This window comes from Elgaria multicarinata, chromosome 8 (assembly GCF_023053635.1).
Source record: "Elgaria multicarinata webbii isolate HBS135686 ecotype San Diego chromosome 8, rElgMul1.1.pri, whole genome shotgun sequence".
NCBI classification, from domain to species: domain Eukaryota; kingdom Metazoa; phylum Chordata; class Lepidosauria; order Squamata; family Anguidae; genus Elgaria; species Elgaria multicarinata.
In genome coordinates, this window is record NC_086178.1 from 84,836,322 (window position 1) to 84,855,655 (window position 19,334).

Below are 19,334 nucleotides of genomic sequence, written 5' to 3' on the forward strand. Positions count from 1 at the left end.
ACAAGCAGAGCATTAAACTAATGAGATCCTGCCTGTTAAGGCATGTATGTATAGAAATAGAAAATTGAATGTTTATTCACAGGGCTGAGAGCTTCTTCGAGAGGTCCTGTTTCCACTTGCCTTTCATGCCCATGTACCTTTTGAATTGCATACTCTACGCTGCTCTTTATTGTTTTGACAAGTGCCATCTTCAGCTTCCTAATACTAAAACTGTTGCTATAATAGTAGGGTGCAGTTTCACTTAAAATTGAGTGCAGGGCAGGCATGAGTGTGGAACATGCCCCCTCCAGGTTTACCCTAAGGAGCCAACAGTTTAGCATTAAAGTACTGCTGGAAGATTGACCTGCAGTTTGTTGATGCTTGAAATAGGCTGTGTTGATGGTTCTGTAAGAATCATATATATTTTTCAATAATTTATATAGTGCTTTTTGACAGTCCAGAGTGTTCCACATATATTTGCTCTGTAATCATTGCAACAGCCTAGTAAGGTGGTCAGCATTACCCCCGTATTGCAGATTGCTAGTTTTTAATTTATTTTTTATTTTATTTATCATACTTATACCCCGCTCCTTAGCCAAAAAAGGCTCTCGGAGCGGCTTACACTTAGCAAAAAAGACAGTCCCTGCCCTCAGGCTTACAGTCTAATAAAGACATGACACACAAGGAAAAGGAGTCCAGGAGGGAGGGAGGAGAGAGAAAGAGAGAGAGAGAGAGAGAGTCCAACAGGAGCAGGCCCCGATGTTACTTCGGCCTGCTCCTGTCCCCTCGGTCCTTCTTCTTCCCCACAGGGCCAAGATGGCAGTTTGCCCTGTGGGGGTGGGGGAAGAGTCCAACAGGAGCAGGCCCGGATGTTACTTCTGCCTGCTCCTGTCCCCTCGGTCCTTCTTCTTCCCCACAGGGCCAAGATGGCAGTTTGCCCTGTGGGGGTGGGGGAAGAGTCCAACAGGAGCAGGCCTCGATGTTACTTCTGCCTGCTCCTGTCCCCTCGGTCCTTCTTCTTCCCCACAGGGCCAAGATGGCAGTTTGCCCTGTGGGGGTGGGGGAAGAGTCCAACAGGAGCAGGCCCCGATGTTACTTCTGCCTGCTCCTGTCCCCTCGGTCCTTCTTCTTCCCCACAGGGCCAAGATGGCAGTTTGCCCTGTGGGGCTGGGGGAAGAGTCCAACAGGAGCAGGCCCGGATGTTACTTCTGCCTGCTCCTGTCCCCTCGGTCCTTCTTCTTCCCCACAGGGCCAAGATGGCAGTTTGCCCTGTGGGGAAGAGCCCAACAGGAGCAGGCCCGGATGTTACTTCTGCCTGCTCCTGTCCCCTCGGTCCTTCTTCTTCCCCACAGGGCCAAGATGGCAGTTTGCCCTGTGGGGGTGGGGGAAGAGTCCAACAGGAGCAGGCCCCGATGTTACTTCTGCTTGCTCCTGTCCCCTCGGTCCTTCTTCTTCCCCACAGGGCCAAGATGGCAGTTTGCCATCTTAGTTACGAAGGGTGAGGATGAAAGATTGTAGTGTGGTGGAACCCGAAACCACGGGTTCCTGTGGTTCGCTGAGTGGTGGTCAAAGACTCTCAAGACACAATTTCTCTCTCTTTAGAAGGTTTATTACGAGCAGCGCTGCAAGGTGGCAGTCTGAGGAAACTGCCCAATAATTTCAGGAAATGTCAACATATTTATAGGGTTAGTTCCCCTTAGATACCATGGCAGAACTTCCCCACCAATCATAATACAGTTCTGAAAATGCAACAACCAATAAGAAGCCAAGCATTTAGGCATGTACAGAGTATGAGTGCTTCTCTGACTAGAAGATACCACAGTTACAGAAAAACAGCAAAACATCTCTATCTGTTATTTTCTTGGTTATCTTTTCTTGCAGACGTCTTCCACCCTTTGACGGCCGGGGTGGACAACGCCTGTTTTGTCACATAGTTTCAGCATCAACTTAATTCTAAAAGCAATTGCAGCATTAAAAATAAGTTTTAAAAGAACAGGAAGCCATGAACTATAGCTAAGGATGATAGGCCATTTTCCTATACCTAGGGGCATAGTAAAAGAACCAGCTAAAATTCCACGACAGTAGATTGCTTAAAGCCTCCTTATGAATTTGTGGCAAAGGGATATTTGGCCTGGGGTTTTGTGGTTCACAGATCACTCTTGGTACTCTGCTGCGCTACACCTTTTCTCCTTTGTAGAAACAGGCAAGAGTTCCTATTTCAAACAGAAATAGGAACTGGTATTCTCTGCATGGGGATGGAGTCAAGAGACACAACAGCAGCTTAATCCTCAATGGAGTAGCCGTGCAAACAATACAGAAGTACAGTACCTGCTGAAGTTACCGCGGGACTGCTGAATTATGGCTGCTTTGTAAAAGGTGCAGACGTGCCCATATGGCTGCTGGATATTTGGTAGCCTGGCCAAGGGGCTTAAGGCAGGGGTGGGCATGTGGTACCTATGAACTCGTGTGCCTCCAGCCACTTTTCGTGGCACCCACAAAGATGTCCTGCTCTCCCACTTTTTAAAAACACTTTTTCTTACCCACAGTTGTGATTGCTATGAAATAGGAGTCTTTTGTTGTTGAAAACTGTGGTTCAAAGGAATGGTCAGTCTTCAGGGCACTTACTCATCCTTTGCCATACCTTTCATGGCAGCCATTTTGTGGTGGTGCCCAGGACAGTTTCTCAAATTGCCAAATGTGCCCACAGGCCTTCCCTTGCCCTAAAAGCTGCATTTGCCACAAAAGCGAGTCTTTTGTGTCTTGTGTGTTTGGGTTCCCTCTGGCATTATGCCCCTGCAACAGGGCTTCTTCCTGAACCGCTCTGGAAGGACCTCAGTTTCAAGTTGGTTGTCATGCCAGGGTGTAACTCGCCTGTATTGTGGATGGCTGTAGCTGTAGTGTCTGTATCCCAGGGCCAGAGCAGGTGCAGGGCCCTTCTGCATGACTGTGCATGTAAGATATGAGCGAGTATTGCTGATTCTTTTTTTTTAAGAGGTGCTGAATATTACCGCAGCTTGGCTTTACTGGAGTCCAGCTTCGACAGTATGACACAGCAGAAATCCTCCCTGTGGCAAATTACACAATAATGCAAAGACTCAGAAGCCAAAGGAAGCTTGTATACCATATGACGGTTTAGTCATAACGTAAGATTGGACTGCATATGTTGTGCCATGTCACTCTGTAATAACCCTGTTTTGCCCCTTCCTGCGTTTTGGATTTATTGCATACAGTTAGAAAGTGTTGCTGTTGCTACAAAGCCTTCTACGTGTTTCTTTTGAGTTAAAGAGCAGGAAATGATTGTGTTGTTCGTTTGTTTTACTGGGTGGAGGGAAAAGGCCCGGGTGCTCCATCACTTTAACACTTGCTATGGGTGGCACTCTTGGGATATTTAAAATAATTTAAAAGCGACTGAGATGTTCTTTTTCTTTCTTTCTCCCCCTATTAAAAGTAGTTTAAGATTAGGAATTGGTCTGCTGCTACTTCTGTGCTACATGGCGGAGGAGAAGTTTCTCATGTTATTTTTGGTGATGTTTTGCTACTTGATATTGTTGGAAGCATCCCTAGGAAAACAAACTTTCTAGAAAAATGACCCATATATTAATGTTTTTGTTTTGGCAGGAGCTCTTCGGAACGAAGCAATTTTTCCCCCAGAACAAAATTTTAAGATGGCTTGCTACCCATTTGTGTGACCATATGCTACTAGATGAACTCTGTGGCAACGTTTTCTTTCTGATATGTGGGTTTAATGAGAACAACCTAAATATGGTAAGTTTTCCGACCGTCTAACAAATGGGCAGAGAGGAGCTGGATCTAAAAAAACTCTGTGTGTGTGTGTGTGTGTGTGTGTGCCTTTATAATGAATGTTACATAGGCATTCAGCTGCAGCTCTTAAATTGTATAGATTAAGCAGGGGCTGGCAGCCTGATGCCTTCCAGAAGTTTTGGACCACGCCTCTCATAATCACTGACAGTTGGCCATGCTGGTTAGGGCTTCTGGGAGCTGTAGTCCAAAATATTTGCAAGGCACCAGGTTGCCTATTGAGGGATGGAGGCAAGGCCATGTGCCAGGGGTACATTTTGAAAATAGTGCACTTGCATGGAGATGAAAGTGTGCAATGTCTTTGGCCCCGGGGCCTGCAGTGTGTGGTGCCAGTGGGCCTTGGACTTCCTTGCACATCTGGGGAATCCCTTGCTTATGTCAGCAGAGATTGGAGATAAGCAAGGAGTAGGCAATGCCTCGTGTGGAGCAGAGTGGTAAAGCAGCAGTTTCTGCAGCTGAAACTCTCCCCACGGCCTGAGTTCGATCCCAGCGGAAGCTGGTTCTCAGGCAGCCGGCTTGGGTTGACTCAGCCTTCCATCCTCCCAAGGTCAGTAAAATGAGTACCCAGTTAGCTGGGGGAAAGGTAATAACAGCCGGGGAAGACAACGTCAAACCACCCCGCTGTAAGGCCTGCCAAGAAAACATCAGTGAAAGCTGGCGTCCCTCCAAGAGTCAGTAATGACTCAGTGCTTGCACGAGAGGTTCCTTTCCTTTCCTAGGCAATGCCACCACCGAGGCAGATGTAGGGTGGTCTGGGAAGATGGCAGAGATGGCGTGCTGGACCATATGCAACCCGTAGACCACACCTCTGGACCACTATCTTACCTTATCCTGGATCCAATGAGCTTGAACTCTAATCCCATTACTTTTGGAGTCTGGGAAAAGACCTGATTGCCTATATGTCATCTGTAGCCCCATACATTTCTTTCCCTTGTTACAGTTCTGTGATTGTCATGGTACTAAATAGCTACCTATGAAACGAATGAAAGCTCCTACTACTTATAGCACACACTATATATAATAAATATGATATATAGTGATTACTGTGTATAACAAAAGTTATTGATTTTTGCCTTGTCTATCTCCCCTCCCCACTATCCATGGTTATTAAATGGCATTTTTTAAAAAAAGGGTACATCAGTGCATGGTATACAACATCTCAAAATTAATAGAAGTGAGCTGTATGTGATAGTTCAGACTTTGAATGCTTGTAGCTAGTATGTCACACTAAGAGGACTGATAAGGGCTGGTGCAAAAAGCAAACAATTTCACTATGCCTTATGGATCAGGAGCAGACCACTGTATTATGCACTCCTTTCCTGCCACCCAGGTTCAAGTACTACCATGCTTAAGAGTGTTCCTGAAATCCACTTCACAGTTCCTATTTAGAATTTAGGAGTGCTCTTAACCACGGCTAACAACTGGGCATGATGCCAAACCAGGATGGGCATAAGACCTTTTCCTTTTCACAGTATTTTAGCATCCTAGTCTATTAGCTCTGCTGTTCTAAATCTGTGTTTTATATCTCTGCATTGCTGCTCTGTTTTATTCTGTTTATGCTTTTATATTGTAGCTTTAAGCTTCCATGTTTCATATTTTATGCTGTTCCTTATGGTTTTAATTTTTGTGAACCACCCAGGGAGCTTGGCTATTGCGCAATATAGGAATTAAATAAATAAATAAAACTTTGTAAATAGTTAATTGTCGCATCTGAAATTAGTTGTACTGTATCATGAAAAGTAGAATTTAAGGATGCAATCCTATGTTCAGCAACCTGGAGTAAGCCCCATTGAAATAGTAGGACTTAACATCTGAGTAAACATGTAGGATTTCACAAAATAACATGTAAAGTGTAAAATGGGGCAGTTTTTATTGCAATGTCTTGCTCTTAAACTAATCTCACAGCTGGTGAACTAATATTGAGAATCGTGGCTAGCTCGGAGTATCAAATCGGTCTCCCTAAAGGGGTGTCAGTAATTAATGCTTTTCTAAAAATAAGGAAACTAGCTGCATGATATGCAAACATTAAGCTCTGGTGCACTTGCCTATTCAAACAAACCAAATGTAAAAAAGAAAGTGAAATGCTTTTTGATAAATTCAGCTAATAATCTTGCTATGTATTACAGACTCGAGTAGACGTATATTCAACACACTGTCCAGCTGGAACATCTGTACAAAATATGCTTCACTGGAGTCAGGTACACCCTAAATCCTCAATCAGATTTAACGATGCTTGGTGCATTGATTTAAAAATGTTGAATGTGTGGTTATATTCCAATGAATAGGGTGTTAAGAATAAAATTAAGCATTACGATTGGGAGGGAATGGAATTCAGTAACCTGGCCTCTATATCTTTTTCAACACAAATAGGATGTTTTTATGATGAAGAATTTAAACATGAGGCTATTGAATTTGTGTGTGTGTGTGTGTGTGTGTGTGTGTGTGTGTGTGTGTGTGTAAAAACCATGAAGCTGGGGTACTGCAGGAACATCCAGTATTCTTGTTGATCACATAGTCCCTTTGTATGTGGAATGCTGACTGCTACATTTCTGTAGTATTGGATACTTTTGGGTGTTCATGAGTGGTTTGGAGTGGTTCTGTGTCTTGGTAGCATAAAGCAAGCAAGCACTATTGTGATTTGGAGCACATTGCCTTGAATGTGGTTGCTGGTGGCTTCTGTATCGCTTCATCACAACAACCCTGCAAAGATGGGCATGACATGACTTTGACATGTCTAGCTAATGCCACTATGTACAGAAGGAAACTCTGCCCATTCACAAGTTTTTCACAGGTCTGAAGCCTTGCAGGATACGGGTTGGGGGTTTCGCTCTCTGTGATAGGTAGCGTCGTAGCATGGTGTAAGCAATTGGCCTGCTGGCACGGGTGCACATGATGCTTGCAATGCTCTCTGGGTGGATTTTACAGGATGCGCTCATGAGTACAGCCACTGCCTTTGGGAAAGTGGAGCGGCTGGATGGTTCTTTTCTAACTCTATTTCGGTAGCTCAGCCCTGCAAGCCTTTAAGCACTTTCCTGGGAAGAAGTCCAGTTGAACTTGATGGTTCTTCCTTCATACCTAGGATTGCCCTGTTAGGTTGCAGTCCTAAACAATTACACTAAGTCAATGAACTGGGAGTTATAAAGGACCAGATCCATCTGGCATCAGTTGAATTCAGTAGGACATTTAAGTAAACCTGCTTAGAATTGTGCCCTCAGTTATAATATTTAAAAACTGGTTTTCCAGTCTAAGGACTTGTACTTGGTGGCACAGTTCTCCCATCTTTTTCAGGACATTAAATAAGATGGGAGACTTAGGTTGATGAGAGTTATAGGGAAAGCACAAAAAGTACTAATAAAGTATCTGTTGCTTTCAGTTGACTCTATCTATCCTATGCCTCATTGTTATTCTGTTTTTTTAAAAAAGGTGGCTAGTAATTTGTCATGGATAGCCTGAATTACAGCATGAATATTCAGGTGTCTGCAGTTCCTGCCTATCATGGTGCCATGATACAGTTTTGTGAATCAATACACACTAGTAAGTGTGGCATAATTGTTTTTCAGGCTGTGAAGTCCGGGGAGCTCAAAGCCTTTGATTGGGGGAGCAAGAAAGAAAACATAGCTCACTATAACCAGGTAAGAATTTTCACCCTGCTTAAGTCACCAGACCATCTTGGTTCTGTCATTGTAATTCAGTTCCATCTGGTTAAACTACAGATCTGTGTTTTGGGTGTGTGTGTTTTTAACCCAGGGTACAACCTGATAATGCCTTGCCTTGCTTACAAAGGCTGCTGTTTATCTAATTTTAATTGGCTGAAATAAAGTTGCTCATGTTTAAGGGGTGGGTGTGAGATGGTGTTGCCCTAGATTGATTTTATCAGAACATTTTCTGTGGGCTGATAGGACTGTGTGTTCTGCAGCCGCATTTAATCTAATGCATCTCTTCTCATAACTTGAAAATGGCACAGTATGTATAGAGCACGAAGTTATGTGATTGTGGAAATACCTGCCAGGGAGCTGCAGCACTGGCTAATCCTGTTGTTCCTCCTCCCTCCCTCCCATTTTAAAAATGTAGAGAGGTGTGGGCTCAGATTCAGTGACTGCGGGTTGTTTCAGTTTTCCCATTTGCCTGCCTGCTTCCTTAAATTTCAAAATTGTCAGCTTAGCACCCTCTGCTGGCTAGTGATAATGACACATTTGTCACTGTACTTTCTGCATTTCATTTCCCTCTGACCTCTCTGTTTCACTCCTCGTTCCCCTCCCCCCAACACACACCTGAAGCTTAGGATAACAGTTCATGCATCTTGTCAAAGTGGACTCTAGTCCATGAATGCTTATGCCTGAATACATGTGTTAGTCTTTAGGGTGCGGACAAGACTCTTTGGAGCTTCCAGATGAGGCTTTTATTGTGCAGTTGCTCTACCTCAATCACAGAAAAAAAATTGATGGATGGTCCAAATATTGTCATCTGCCATTTGTAGCCCTCCCATGTTTTCCCACCATTTCTTACATTTTTTTTTCCTTATCACAGAAGGACAGACAAGGAGGGGAAAGATGGAGGAAGCGTAGCTGTACTATGTGTTTTGATTGGTAGCTCAAAGAGTGCTCCATTTGCTCAACAGTACATGGCGGGAGCATTCATCCAGTTGAACATTAAATAAAAATAGCCAATCATGTACGGGGTGGAAAGAAGGAAGGAGTGTGTATTTCTTGTCGTACATCATATTACAGGCATTATCCAGCAAATGCCTATGATATTCATGCAGCCACTCATTGCCCTGCAATAATATTAGAAATGGATATATTTTCTAGGACTGTGCATGGCCCACTGGTTTGAAGCAGTGTAATCGGTGTCCCCTGCTTCTTCACTTATAATTGTGCTGATTGGGGTAAAAAGAGCCCATTGTGGCATCATTACTCACTGTTGTGTGTAACAAGCAGTTCATCCCTCTGTTGTAGCAAACATGGGGTGAGGGGTGTGTCAAATTTATTTTATTTATTTATTACATTTATATACCGCCCCATAGCTGAAGCTCTCTGGGGGGTTTACAAAAGTTAAAAACAGTAAACATTAAAAGTATACAAAATTTTAAACCATCAAAAACATAAAAACAACAGTATCCATTTAAAAACAACAGTTCTGGTGTCCGTTAAAAAACAAAGTTAGCGTTGTTAAATACTGTTAAATGCCTGGGAGAAGAGAAAAGTCTTGACCTGGTGCCTGAAAGATAACAGGGTTGGCGCCAGGCGAGCCTCATTGGGGAGATCATTCCACAGTCAGGGGGCCACCACCAAAAAGCCCTCTCCTTTGTTGCCATCCTCTGAGCGTTACTGTATCCTCCGATACTGTTTCTTTCTGACTAACACGGGACCCTTGGGATTCTGACTTGACCCTCCTCCACCCCTGGCACTGTGTTGTCTTACTCCGGAGACTGGTCTATCAGGAAGTCTTTGCAGTGTTTAAATAGCTTTTACACAGTTGTCTTCTCTCCCTTTTAGCCAACGCCGCCTTTCTATCAGGTAAAAAAGATGACTGTCCCGACGGCACTCTGGACCGGCGGTCACGACTGGCTTGCAGATCCCAAGGATGTTGCCCTGTTGGTGACTCAGGTCTTGAACTTAGTTTACCACAAAGTTATCCCTGAATGGGAACATCTAGATTTCGTCTGGGGCATCGATGCCCCACAGCGCATGTACAAAGAAATCATTGCATTCATGCGGAAATATCAGTAAGGCTTTGGGGTACTTCGGAGCTGTGGTCCCAAAGTATTTCTTCAGGAATCCAGTACAGTTGCTTTAGGGCATGCGGCTTTAAAAAAAATCACCTTGGAAAAGATTCCTGTCCTTAAATTCATGCAGTATTATTAATCTCTCTACATATGGTATAGCAATACCTCAGGAAATGGAATTTTTGCACTGCTCATAAGCATCTACATCCATACAGCTTTAATGGCGGGGTTGAAATGCAGTGTAAGAGGTCTCCGATCACAGTAGCTTGGAGAAAATAAAATGCCTTACCTCTAATTTCACATGGCTTTTATATATAATAAAATCTGAAAGTAAAGCTGATATTCTCAATTCCGATGTTGGGACGAGTGGGGAGCAGGCAGCAGGGAGAAGAAGTGAAAGCCCTGCTTGCATCTGTGACCTTGATGTTGTGAAAGCTATTTTTAAAAGCATGGTTGATTATTTTCCCATATTTGTCAAGCGTCGATAACCCCAGTGGCAGCCTGCATAGTTTGTATAACGTGGGCTGACTGGGCACATTTCAAGAAGACGGCACACTCCAGTGGTTAATATTCTTGCTGGAGATTTGTACAGCCTAGGATTCCTGTAGGACTCTTCATCTTTGGAGCTTGTAGCCTGCTCATTCTGAAGCGTATTTCTGGAGCCCCTCTGAAACTAGCTACCCCCTTGTGATTGAAGCAAAAACCAAGCTGATTTCATTTTTTTTTTTTTTTTAGAAGACAGCTCTGTGTGATCAGGAATTAAAATGCATGCCTTCCCCAACCTGGTGTTATCCAGATATGCTGGACTACAACTCACACTAGCCCCAGCCAACATAACCAATGGTCAGGGACCAATCAAAAACATCTGGAGGTCGCTAGATTGGGGGAAGCTGCCTTAAGATGTGGTACTGGAAGAAGAAATATATCTGTTTCAAAGAAAATGTGCATATAGCTCCGTCATCTAAGATCTTGTCATAGCTCTGGAACGAGATGCATGTGTTCCTCTTCCAATGTTACCTTTTTCATACATCTTGAAGATATGGTTGCTGTTCCAAGATGGTGCAGCTGTGACTCTTGGAAGCACATGGCATGCAGCACTAAGTGAAAAGAATAGCATCTTGACCGTAGCACACATTTTACCTGGAAATTAAGTCTATTGAATTTTTTAAAAATAAAACTTGTTTAAACTTAAGTCCTTTGTTACTGGAATGCGAGTTCTGAGCACTTAGGAGAATGCTGGGGGCCGTAAGTCAGTGATAGTGCACATGGCTGATATGTAGAAGGTGCCAGGTTCAATTCCTGGCAGGTCTGGGTCTGGCTGCTAAAGATCTTTGTCTGAAACCCTGGGCAGCTGCTGCTGGTCAGTATCAACTTCACTAGATTAGATGGAACAATGGTCTAACTCTGAAGAAGGCAGCGTCCCATGGCTGAAGTCCTATGGCCCAACCCTTAACATGTTCATTGAAACTTCCTATACTTAAAAGAGTACAACCTTAATGTCTCAGACCCTACAAACATGTTAGGGCTTCCTTCTATATCACACGAGAGTTACGAAAATATATGTTTAAACTGAGGAAATCTCAGAATGGAGCTGCTGTAAATGATTTTGCTTTTTAATTTTTAACTACATTTCAGAACTTACGGGAAATTCCACTTCTGTAACTTCACAGGCCCATACAAAATGGTTAAAAGAAAACATTCCCTTTAGCAGTTCTTGGCTTTGCAGTTTGTGTTCTTAAATGTACATGCCTGTTTTTCTGCACTGATGAACTGACTGCAATGTGTAGATCCGCTGACGAGTACCAAAGAGGTTCTGTCAATTATACGGTGCCTGTGCTCTGACTTAACTTTTCTAATGTCTGTACTAAAATTAACTTTTCTAATGTCTGCACTGAAATTAACATCTGGAAATGGGAACCGCCCATGCTCAAAAGAAATGATTGAATAAAAAATAATTTTTTAAAATAACTTACTGTGTGGTGTGTTTTAGAGTCTTAGTCTTATGTTTTATCCACAATAGCATATCTTATTCTAACCACCTGCCCTAAATATGACACCCTTTATTTGTATCTGATGCCCCTTTTTGAATCTCGATTACAAGCTATCTTGCGCTACCCGCAGGCACAAGTAAAACAAAATCGTAAACAAAATTGGAGAGCTTAGTTTGCAGATAATTGTAAGAAAGCACACAGTGAAGCAATATACACAATATTTGTCCATGCCGTTAGAGAAAATCAATTCAACAAAAAACATAATTGAAACAAGGGATGTTCCATAGCTGCTAGAATTTTTCTTGAAAGGTCTTTCCTTGGACGACAGACAATTGCTTCTGATCATCTTCCTAGTGCATGGGAAGAAATCCCATCTTATCCAAACAATGTTTTGGGGGTAAGGGTGAAGGTAGCGAAGTTACTGATGCAGCAGGAATTACAGGTGGGGGAAATTCTTCCATAGGATGAGATAAAAATAACAGACATGGCCTTAGGGTTGTGCTTATGCAGCTGAAATGCCTGAAAATGCTTTAGGACTGCAGTTATAAACAGGAATACTATTGCTGGTAGCATTGTGCCGGTCGAACATGGGCCCCCAATCTGCCCCCTTCCAGATGTGTTTGATTGCAATTCCCATCATTCTTTGCTAACGTAATGGGAGTTCTAGTCTAACACATCTGGAGACCAAGTTAGAGGCTGTTCTAGAACCTGTTCTTTCTGCTTATTTTCATACACAAACCAATATACATTATAGGCTCCATAAAGAACTAGTTCTGTTGTGTCTGTTAAATTGGGTTGCTTCCCCACTAGAATAGGTTGGTTCATGATTATGACCAAGCCAGTCATACTGCAAACTATAGAGCTGTCTCATGGGCAGGATCTTATTTGGCTGTAAAGTAAAAGTCAATTTTATGGATTTATTTACAATATATTGCTCCATCTCTGAAATAGAGTTATTAGTGTGTTAGACCGGAATTAATAGTGCAGCTTTTATAGCAGAGGTGATTGGCGTACGTGTGAGTAATTGTCTGCTTATAAAAACCCAAGCTGCTTCTGACAGGGAACTATGGTGTCCTTTCTAAGTGTATATGTATCTTCCTTGTTTATAAGAACAGACATGTGGCACCTTAAAGACTAACATAACACAAGCTTTCATGGGCTACAGTCATCTGCATCAGATGCACAGTGTTATGTTGAATTACAAGTATATATTAATATTTATTTCATTTCTATCCAACCCAATAGCTGAAACTCTCTGGACAGTTTACAACGATACACTGTACATAGAAGCAGTGTGTGTCAGAATTGTGAACAGCTTGGAAGTAAAATGCAGAAAGAATACAGTGATAATTTAAGAGTAGCTATTCACAAAACAGTACAGGTATTCTTGCATTGGTGAGCTGATTAATACCTGTGTGATAAAACAGCAATACCTGCGTTCCCATTCAAGCCACAAAAGAGAAGAATTGAACCTCTGGAAATAGTTTACAAGGAGAGACTTTTTGGAGTGTGTAAACATGCCTGTGTCTGAATATGTGCTTAACCTTTTCTTGTGACTGTTCCTGTTGGAGTGTTCTTGGTTTCATCTACTGATTTCCCATTTTAAATCAGGGCTGGTGAACCCCTTTCAGCCCAAAAGCCAAATTTAATTTCCGAGACGTTCTCAGGATTGCGTTCCAGTGGTGGGTGGGGCCAAAGGAAAAAAGGTAAAATACCGGCATATTTTAGTTTAGAGCTCTTCATTCCAGTAACTAATCTTAGGGGAATTTCAATCTTTTAGAATGGGGTAAAAAGCCTCACAAATAGTGGGAAGTGTTTGGTGAAAAGGATGTGGGGAAGGGTGTGTGGCCGTCTGGAGAACTCAGGAGAGAAGGATTTGGCCTCCAAACAGGCTGGATTTGGCCTTGCAGAGTTCCTTAGCAGATCCTCATGTAGTACAGTAGAGTCAGCTTAGGTGAATCTTAGCTGAACTTTTACCAGCTTAGGTTGATATACCAACTACGCCCTTATCTGGACAGAGATAGCCTAGCTACAGTTATCCATGCTCTGATAACCTCTCGTTTGGATTACTGCAATGCGTTATACGTGGGGTTGCCTTTGAAAACGGTCCGGAAGCTTCAGCTGGTACAAAACAGGGCAGCCCATTTACTAACGGACTGGCCGGTGAGACCACATTACGCCAGTCCTTTTACAACTTCATTGGCTGCCAGTCCAGGTCCGGGCCCGATCCAAAGTGCTGGTATTGACATTTAAAGCCCTAAACGGTTTGGGGCCAGGTTATTTGAAGGAATGCCTCCTCCCATATGTACCTGCCTGGTATAAGGGGGCACCTTATTTGTGTAGTCCTGATTCAGAGGGAGGATGGAAGACCCTTCTATTTTAAGGTGTTTTATTCTGTTTTTATTTTATGTTGTACACCACTCCAAAATTTTGAATGGGGAGTGGTATATAAATACTGTAAATAAATAAAATAAACTTAGCTTCCATTAACAGGGAGTTCCAGAAGCCAGTAGTAATCCAATGTGATGGCAGGAAACATATGAAACTGACCCCTGAGGTTCCCCTTGAGTTATTCTTCCATAAGGTGGATGCATTCATCAACTTGAGATGACTGAAAAATTCAGTAAAGTAGAAACTAATAATCCTAGCTGGGAGCTCCTTTTGCTTTTTAATCTACCAGGCACCTTCTGTTTTAGTTTGGATGCATTTCAGGAACAAGCTCCCATTATAAGCAAATGAATGAGTCTGTCAAAAGATGGCGCCCTAGCATGTACAAGTAATGCTTTGCAAGTTGCATCCCGTAACATCTTAAGGGTGCAATGCTACGAGTGTTTAAACAGAAAAAAGTCTGACAACTCCCAACGTTCTCTAGCCAGCCTTTTCTCACATACCAGAGCTTGATGATAAACATCTAGCCAAATGTCTAGTGTTGTGCTAGACAGGCACTAAATGTGCCAAGGTGAACAGCAGCCAAATGAGTAAATCGAGTCCATTGAAAAGCATCAGGTTTGAGGTAATAAGAAATTTGAAGTTCTGTTTACAACATAACACATGGGTGGCTCATTTACATGTACACATCTTGGAATCAAAAGGATTGTGGATTTTGCAGAACAGCTCATGCCGTGCATTGTGCAGTGCATTGTGCAACAGTGCATTGGATTCGATACTTGCACAAGGGTAAAAACGCTTTCTGCAAGCGTCACAAGCTTTGTGTTCGTGGAATGATAACATTGAATGCAACCCAATATATCAGCATTTGATTCTGCTTAACCGTTGTAGTGGGGAATCTGTCCCACTTTTTGGGTTGACACATGCTTGACTTTAAATGGAGGAGTTTGCGAAATCTATTATACTTCCTGAGTTACTCATAGACCTGAAAAACTTACAGCAGCATTTACAACAGGCAAGGCAGAGATCCTTCCCACTGTGAATAATTTCATTTTCAAGCATTGCTACTTACTGTCCCTCGAGGTTAGAACTGTACATGATACTGGGGGTAGATGGCACTGATGTTTAATTTTCCCTGTAAATGGTTTGTATTGGATACAGTCCCTCCTTATGCCGAGGCGATAAACAACACACAAAGCTCCATCCGACGAGTTTTACTGTACGCTTGTTACTGGGCGCTCGTGAATTACTCACATGACGTCGTCTTCTGCCCCTTCTAGCCATTATTGCACCACAAAAAAAACCCTCATTAAGTCTGGTTGCTGCTCTCTCCTACCGGACTGAATGGGGCTAATTACTTCCTGTTTTCAGGAAGCAACGTGGGAGTGGCGACAGAAGTAGCTACAGGAGCCACACATTTCACTAGATGTGATGAAGCTTACACACACCCACTTTCTCTGCTGCCGGGTGGCGCTGGCTAATCCCCATGCAGAGGGGCCATTCATTCCGGTGGCCATTCAACTCGCCAGGCCCGCCCTCTGCCTGGGGGGATGGCAACCAATCAGGGGTCGCCATGTGACCGAGGACCGCCGTGACACCAGAGTGAAGATAGAGGGTGGATCACATTCACCTCTCTCTGGAGAAAAAGTCGGGGGTAAGTCCCCAACTTTTTAAAATCACAGCTTCGTGCGAAAGCCCGTGATGGCTGTGAGGTGGCTGTTGCATCATATAACCGACACAGCACCACCGTGCACCCACCGCGGGGCTTTCAGACCATCTAGACAGCCCCTTAGTTCCTTCTAACTGCCCCCTGATCAATGACATAATATGGTCTCCGACGTATTATCCCAATCACTTACCTACCTAACTTCTAACACTCACATGTGGTCATGGAAGATGGAGAGTGATTGGGTTCTTCACACTTCCCCTAATTTATGTTCTTGAGGTTGATGAGGTGCTGATGGTAAGTTGTGGACTGAGGATACTGGGTAGGTTCATACTTCCTAATTTTTCCACAAGAAGTTGATCTTTTTCAACCACCTCATTACAGATAATCACGCACATCCCAAGCTGTTCATAGTACACGTTCAAATCACATTCAGGATTGAGACACCCTGGTTTTTGAAAGCTCCTGAGCACCAATTGGTTTATAGTTACACACTCAAGGCACAGGGGACTCTCCACCACAAGGTGAGTGTGCATGTGATAGTGGGGGAATCCGCCTTACATTGGGAGAAACTGACAGATTTGGCTGTGTGGGACCATCTTGAGCTGAGCTGCTAAGATCTTTTCCCAGAGGGCTTTTGAAACTGCCAAATGGCCTTTGGTTTGAATGTCTGCAAAGGATGAAAGAGAAGCAGGGTGAGTGAATGGTGATGGACTGGGCTGAATGTTTCTCCTGACATGTTCTGGGTGTGCTTTGTGGCAAGGAGCCAAAATGTTCTCCCCAAACCCCTTATATCTCTTTTTAGCATAATTAAGACCCGTTCACCCAAAACGTCCTTCCCAATGTTAATTAAAGGTTTCCTGTTTACAGGCCCTGCCCATTTTATTGCTTCCTGTTGGGTGCAACAGAGGAATTACTTATGAGTAAATGTTACAGGCAGATCCTGGTCCCAGGGAAGGGTACTACTGGATAATATAGTGCTACCTTAAGTTGCAGGAGTCCACAGCTTGTATTTCCCCTTGCTACTGCTGCTTTGGTTCCTCTTAAAAAGGATTAGGGGATAGTAGTGGGCAGTGACGATGATGCAATGACACAAAGCCAATCGGATTTGTCTATTGATGCCATCACTGATCGCAAATGAAGCTGCTTTGTACTGAGTCAGACCACTGGTCCCATCAAGACCAATGTTGTTGGCACCAACTGGCAGTGGCCCGCCAGGGTTTCAGGCAGGAGCCTTTCCCAATCCCACCTGGGACCTTCTGCGTGAAAATCATGTGCTCTTTCACACTGAGCGACAGGCCCTTCCCTGTTGTGCCTATTGTGTTGGGATGAGTAACAGCATGCCTTGTGACTGACCCCCCCGTCTTTAAGGTGGTGGTTTGGTGCTGCGAGGTGCCTGGCTCCCACACTTGCGTTCCTTCCCAGCATCTGCATGGGAAGGAGCACAAGTGCAACTTTCCAGCTCTGGAAAAGTTAAGAAAATAAAAACACGGGGGGGAGGGGGAGGAGAGGAACAGGGACATTCCTCCCCCTTTTTTATTTTATTGTCTGTATCTGCACAGCTGCACAGATACAAATAATAAAAAGGGGGGAAGGAACGAGGCAGCCAGAGGAGGATGTGAGGAGAGGGACTGGGCGAACTATGTCTCCTCCCTTTGGCTGCCCGTTCCTCCCCCCCCCATTTTTAAAATTATTTTTATCTGTAACTGCCCGTTCCTCTCCTCCCCTCCATTTTTTAAAAAACTTTTACAGAGGCGCAGAGCTGCCCATGGCGACCAATCAGGGGGTGCCATAGGCTCCGCTGCCAAAAAGGGCAGGGTAAATGCCCGGCTTTTTTGAAGCGGAGTTTCCAGGGTTTGCTCCCGGATGGCTTCGCAGTGGCGGCTGCATCATGTAGATGACGTGCCGCTACTGCAAAGCCACCCCGGGGCAAACCCTTCATGCAGACATGCCCCGGGACATCTGTGAAAAGAAATGGGCACTATGTAACCGTACTGCAATTTTGGTGTAAGGTTACTCGCTTTAGAACTGGCTGCTGTGGCAGTTTCTGAAAAACTGTTTCATCTGCAACAATCCCATGGTAATAATGTTCCATGCCACGGAAAGCTTCATCCTCTCATTTTTGCAGGCCAAATCTCCATGGAAAACAGAGAAGCAGAGGCCAGTTCGCAACTATATTTGCACGAGAGCCTGTGAGGTGGGGTGCGGATTGCAGTTTTCCAAGTGGATAATGAACATGGTTAATAATGGGACCCAAGGCATCCCAGAACATCCACACAAACCAAACTGCAGACAGGCATGATTCATCTTGTCAATGGGGTGGGGAAATTGCTAAATTAGGGTGGCCATATGGAAAGGAGGAGAGGGCTCCTGTATCTTTAACAGTTTTATAGAAAAGGGAATTTCAGCTGCTGTCATAGAATCATAGAATAGCAGAGTTGGAAGGGGCCTACAAGGCCATCGAGTCCAACCCCCTGCTCAATGCAGGAATCTACCCTAAAGCATCCCTGACAGATGGTTGTCCAGCTGTCTCTTGAAGGCCTCTAGTGTGGGAGAGCCCACAACCTCACCAGGCAACTGATTCCATTGTCGTACTGCTCTAACAGTCAGGAAGTTTTTCCTGATGTCCAGCTGAAATCTGGCTTCCTTTAGCTTGAGCCCATTATTCCGTGTCCTGCACTCTGGGAAGATCAAGAAGAGATCCTGGCCCTCCTCTGTGTGACAACCTTGTATGGAGGCAGCACCTGGTGAAATTCCCTTTTTCTTTAAAAAGCACAGTTAAACTATGGAATTTATTTAGCCACCAATTTAAAAAGGGAGTTAGGCAAATTCCTGGCTACTAGTCCTGATGGCTATATGCTACCTCCAGTATCACAGGCAGTATGGCTATGAACACCAGTTGCTGGGGAACATGGGTGGGAGGGTGCTGTTGCACTCATGTCCTGCTTGTGATTTACCATGGGCAGCTGGTTGGCCATTGCATGAGCAGAATGCTGGACTAGATGGGCCCTTGGTCTGATCCAGAATGACTCTTATGTTTCTGTACAAAAATGCTGATCCAACACATACCTGAACCACAAGGTCAAAACGACATCCTACAACACCTTACTAGAGCTCCTAGCTGGAGTGCTCTCACTTGTTTTAACAAAATGGAAAAATCGAGGTTAGAATCAGGAAAATTGTGTCCTGCCTCCAACTTCTAGAAACTTCTACCTGATATTTCCTGTATCAGACTTTCAGAACATCTGAAGTGTTTCATTAAAAAATGAAAACTGCAACTTGCACCTGGTATCCAGCTGTGTATCCACTAAACTGACATCATGGTTAGGAGAAAATCTGACTATAGATTTAATTTTGCTCTGCTTCCAGATTCAAAAGCGTTTTATTTAGTGTCTGCCCCTCTGTGCCCTTCAGCATTGCCGAGAGCCTGAAGTTCAGAAACCAGAAGATAACCTTTTCAGGTATCCCTCTTGTAATCTTGTGACCTGAAGAAGTGGTACAGCTAGGTAATGTTAGCTGTAAGGCATGAGATGACAGTTGGGGGCAGTGAGAGAAATGTTAAAGCTCCATCCGATGTGCGTTTTATTGCACACTCGTTACTGGGCACTCACGGAGTTTGCTCAGATCCCTCACATGATGCCGTCTGCGTCCCACACGCCTTTTGCCCCTTCTGGCCTTCCTTGCGTGACAAAAAAACCCTCTCATTAAGTCCAATGTTTTTTAAACTCGGAATTGCTGTTCTTTCCTGCTGTGTGCAAGAGAAGCA

At 43.9% G+C, this 19,334-nt stretch overlaps 1 protein-coding gene across 3 annotated transcripts in view; it reads left to right on the forward strand.

Annotated features, from left to right (window-relative positions):
* The window catches only part of LIPA (lipase A, lysosomal acid type), a 48,120-nt gene extending 36,629 nt beyond the window's left edge, over positions 1 to 11,491 (forward strand). For all 3 annotated transcript variants that reach the window (XM_063132913.1, XM_063132912.1, XM_063132911.1), the window contains exons 7-10: positions 3,598 to 3,744; positions 5,925 to 5,996; positions 7,359 to 7,430; positions 9,294 to 11,491. In XM_063132913.1, the coding sequence (XP_062988983.1) occupies positions 3,598 to 3,744; positions 5,925 to 5,996; positions 7,359 to 7,430; positions 9,294 to 9,527 (525 nt within the window). In that variant the 3' untranslated portion in view covers positions 9,528 to 11,491. The remainder of the gene's footprint in view (positions 1 to 3,597; positions 3,745 to 5,924; positions 5,997 to 7,358; positions 7,431 to 9,293) is intronic.
* Positions 11,492 to 19,334: the final 7,843 nt, after the last annotated feature.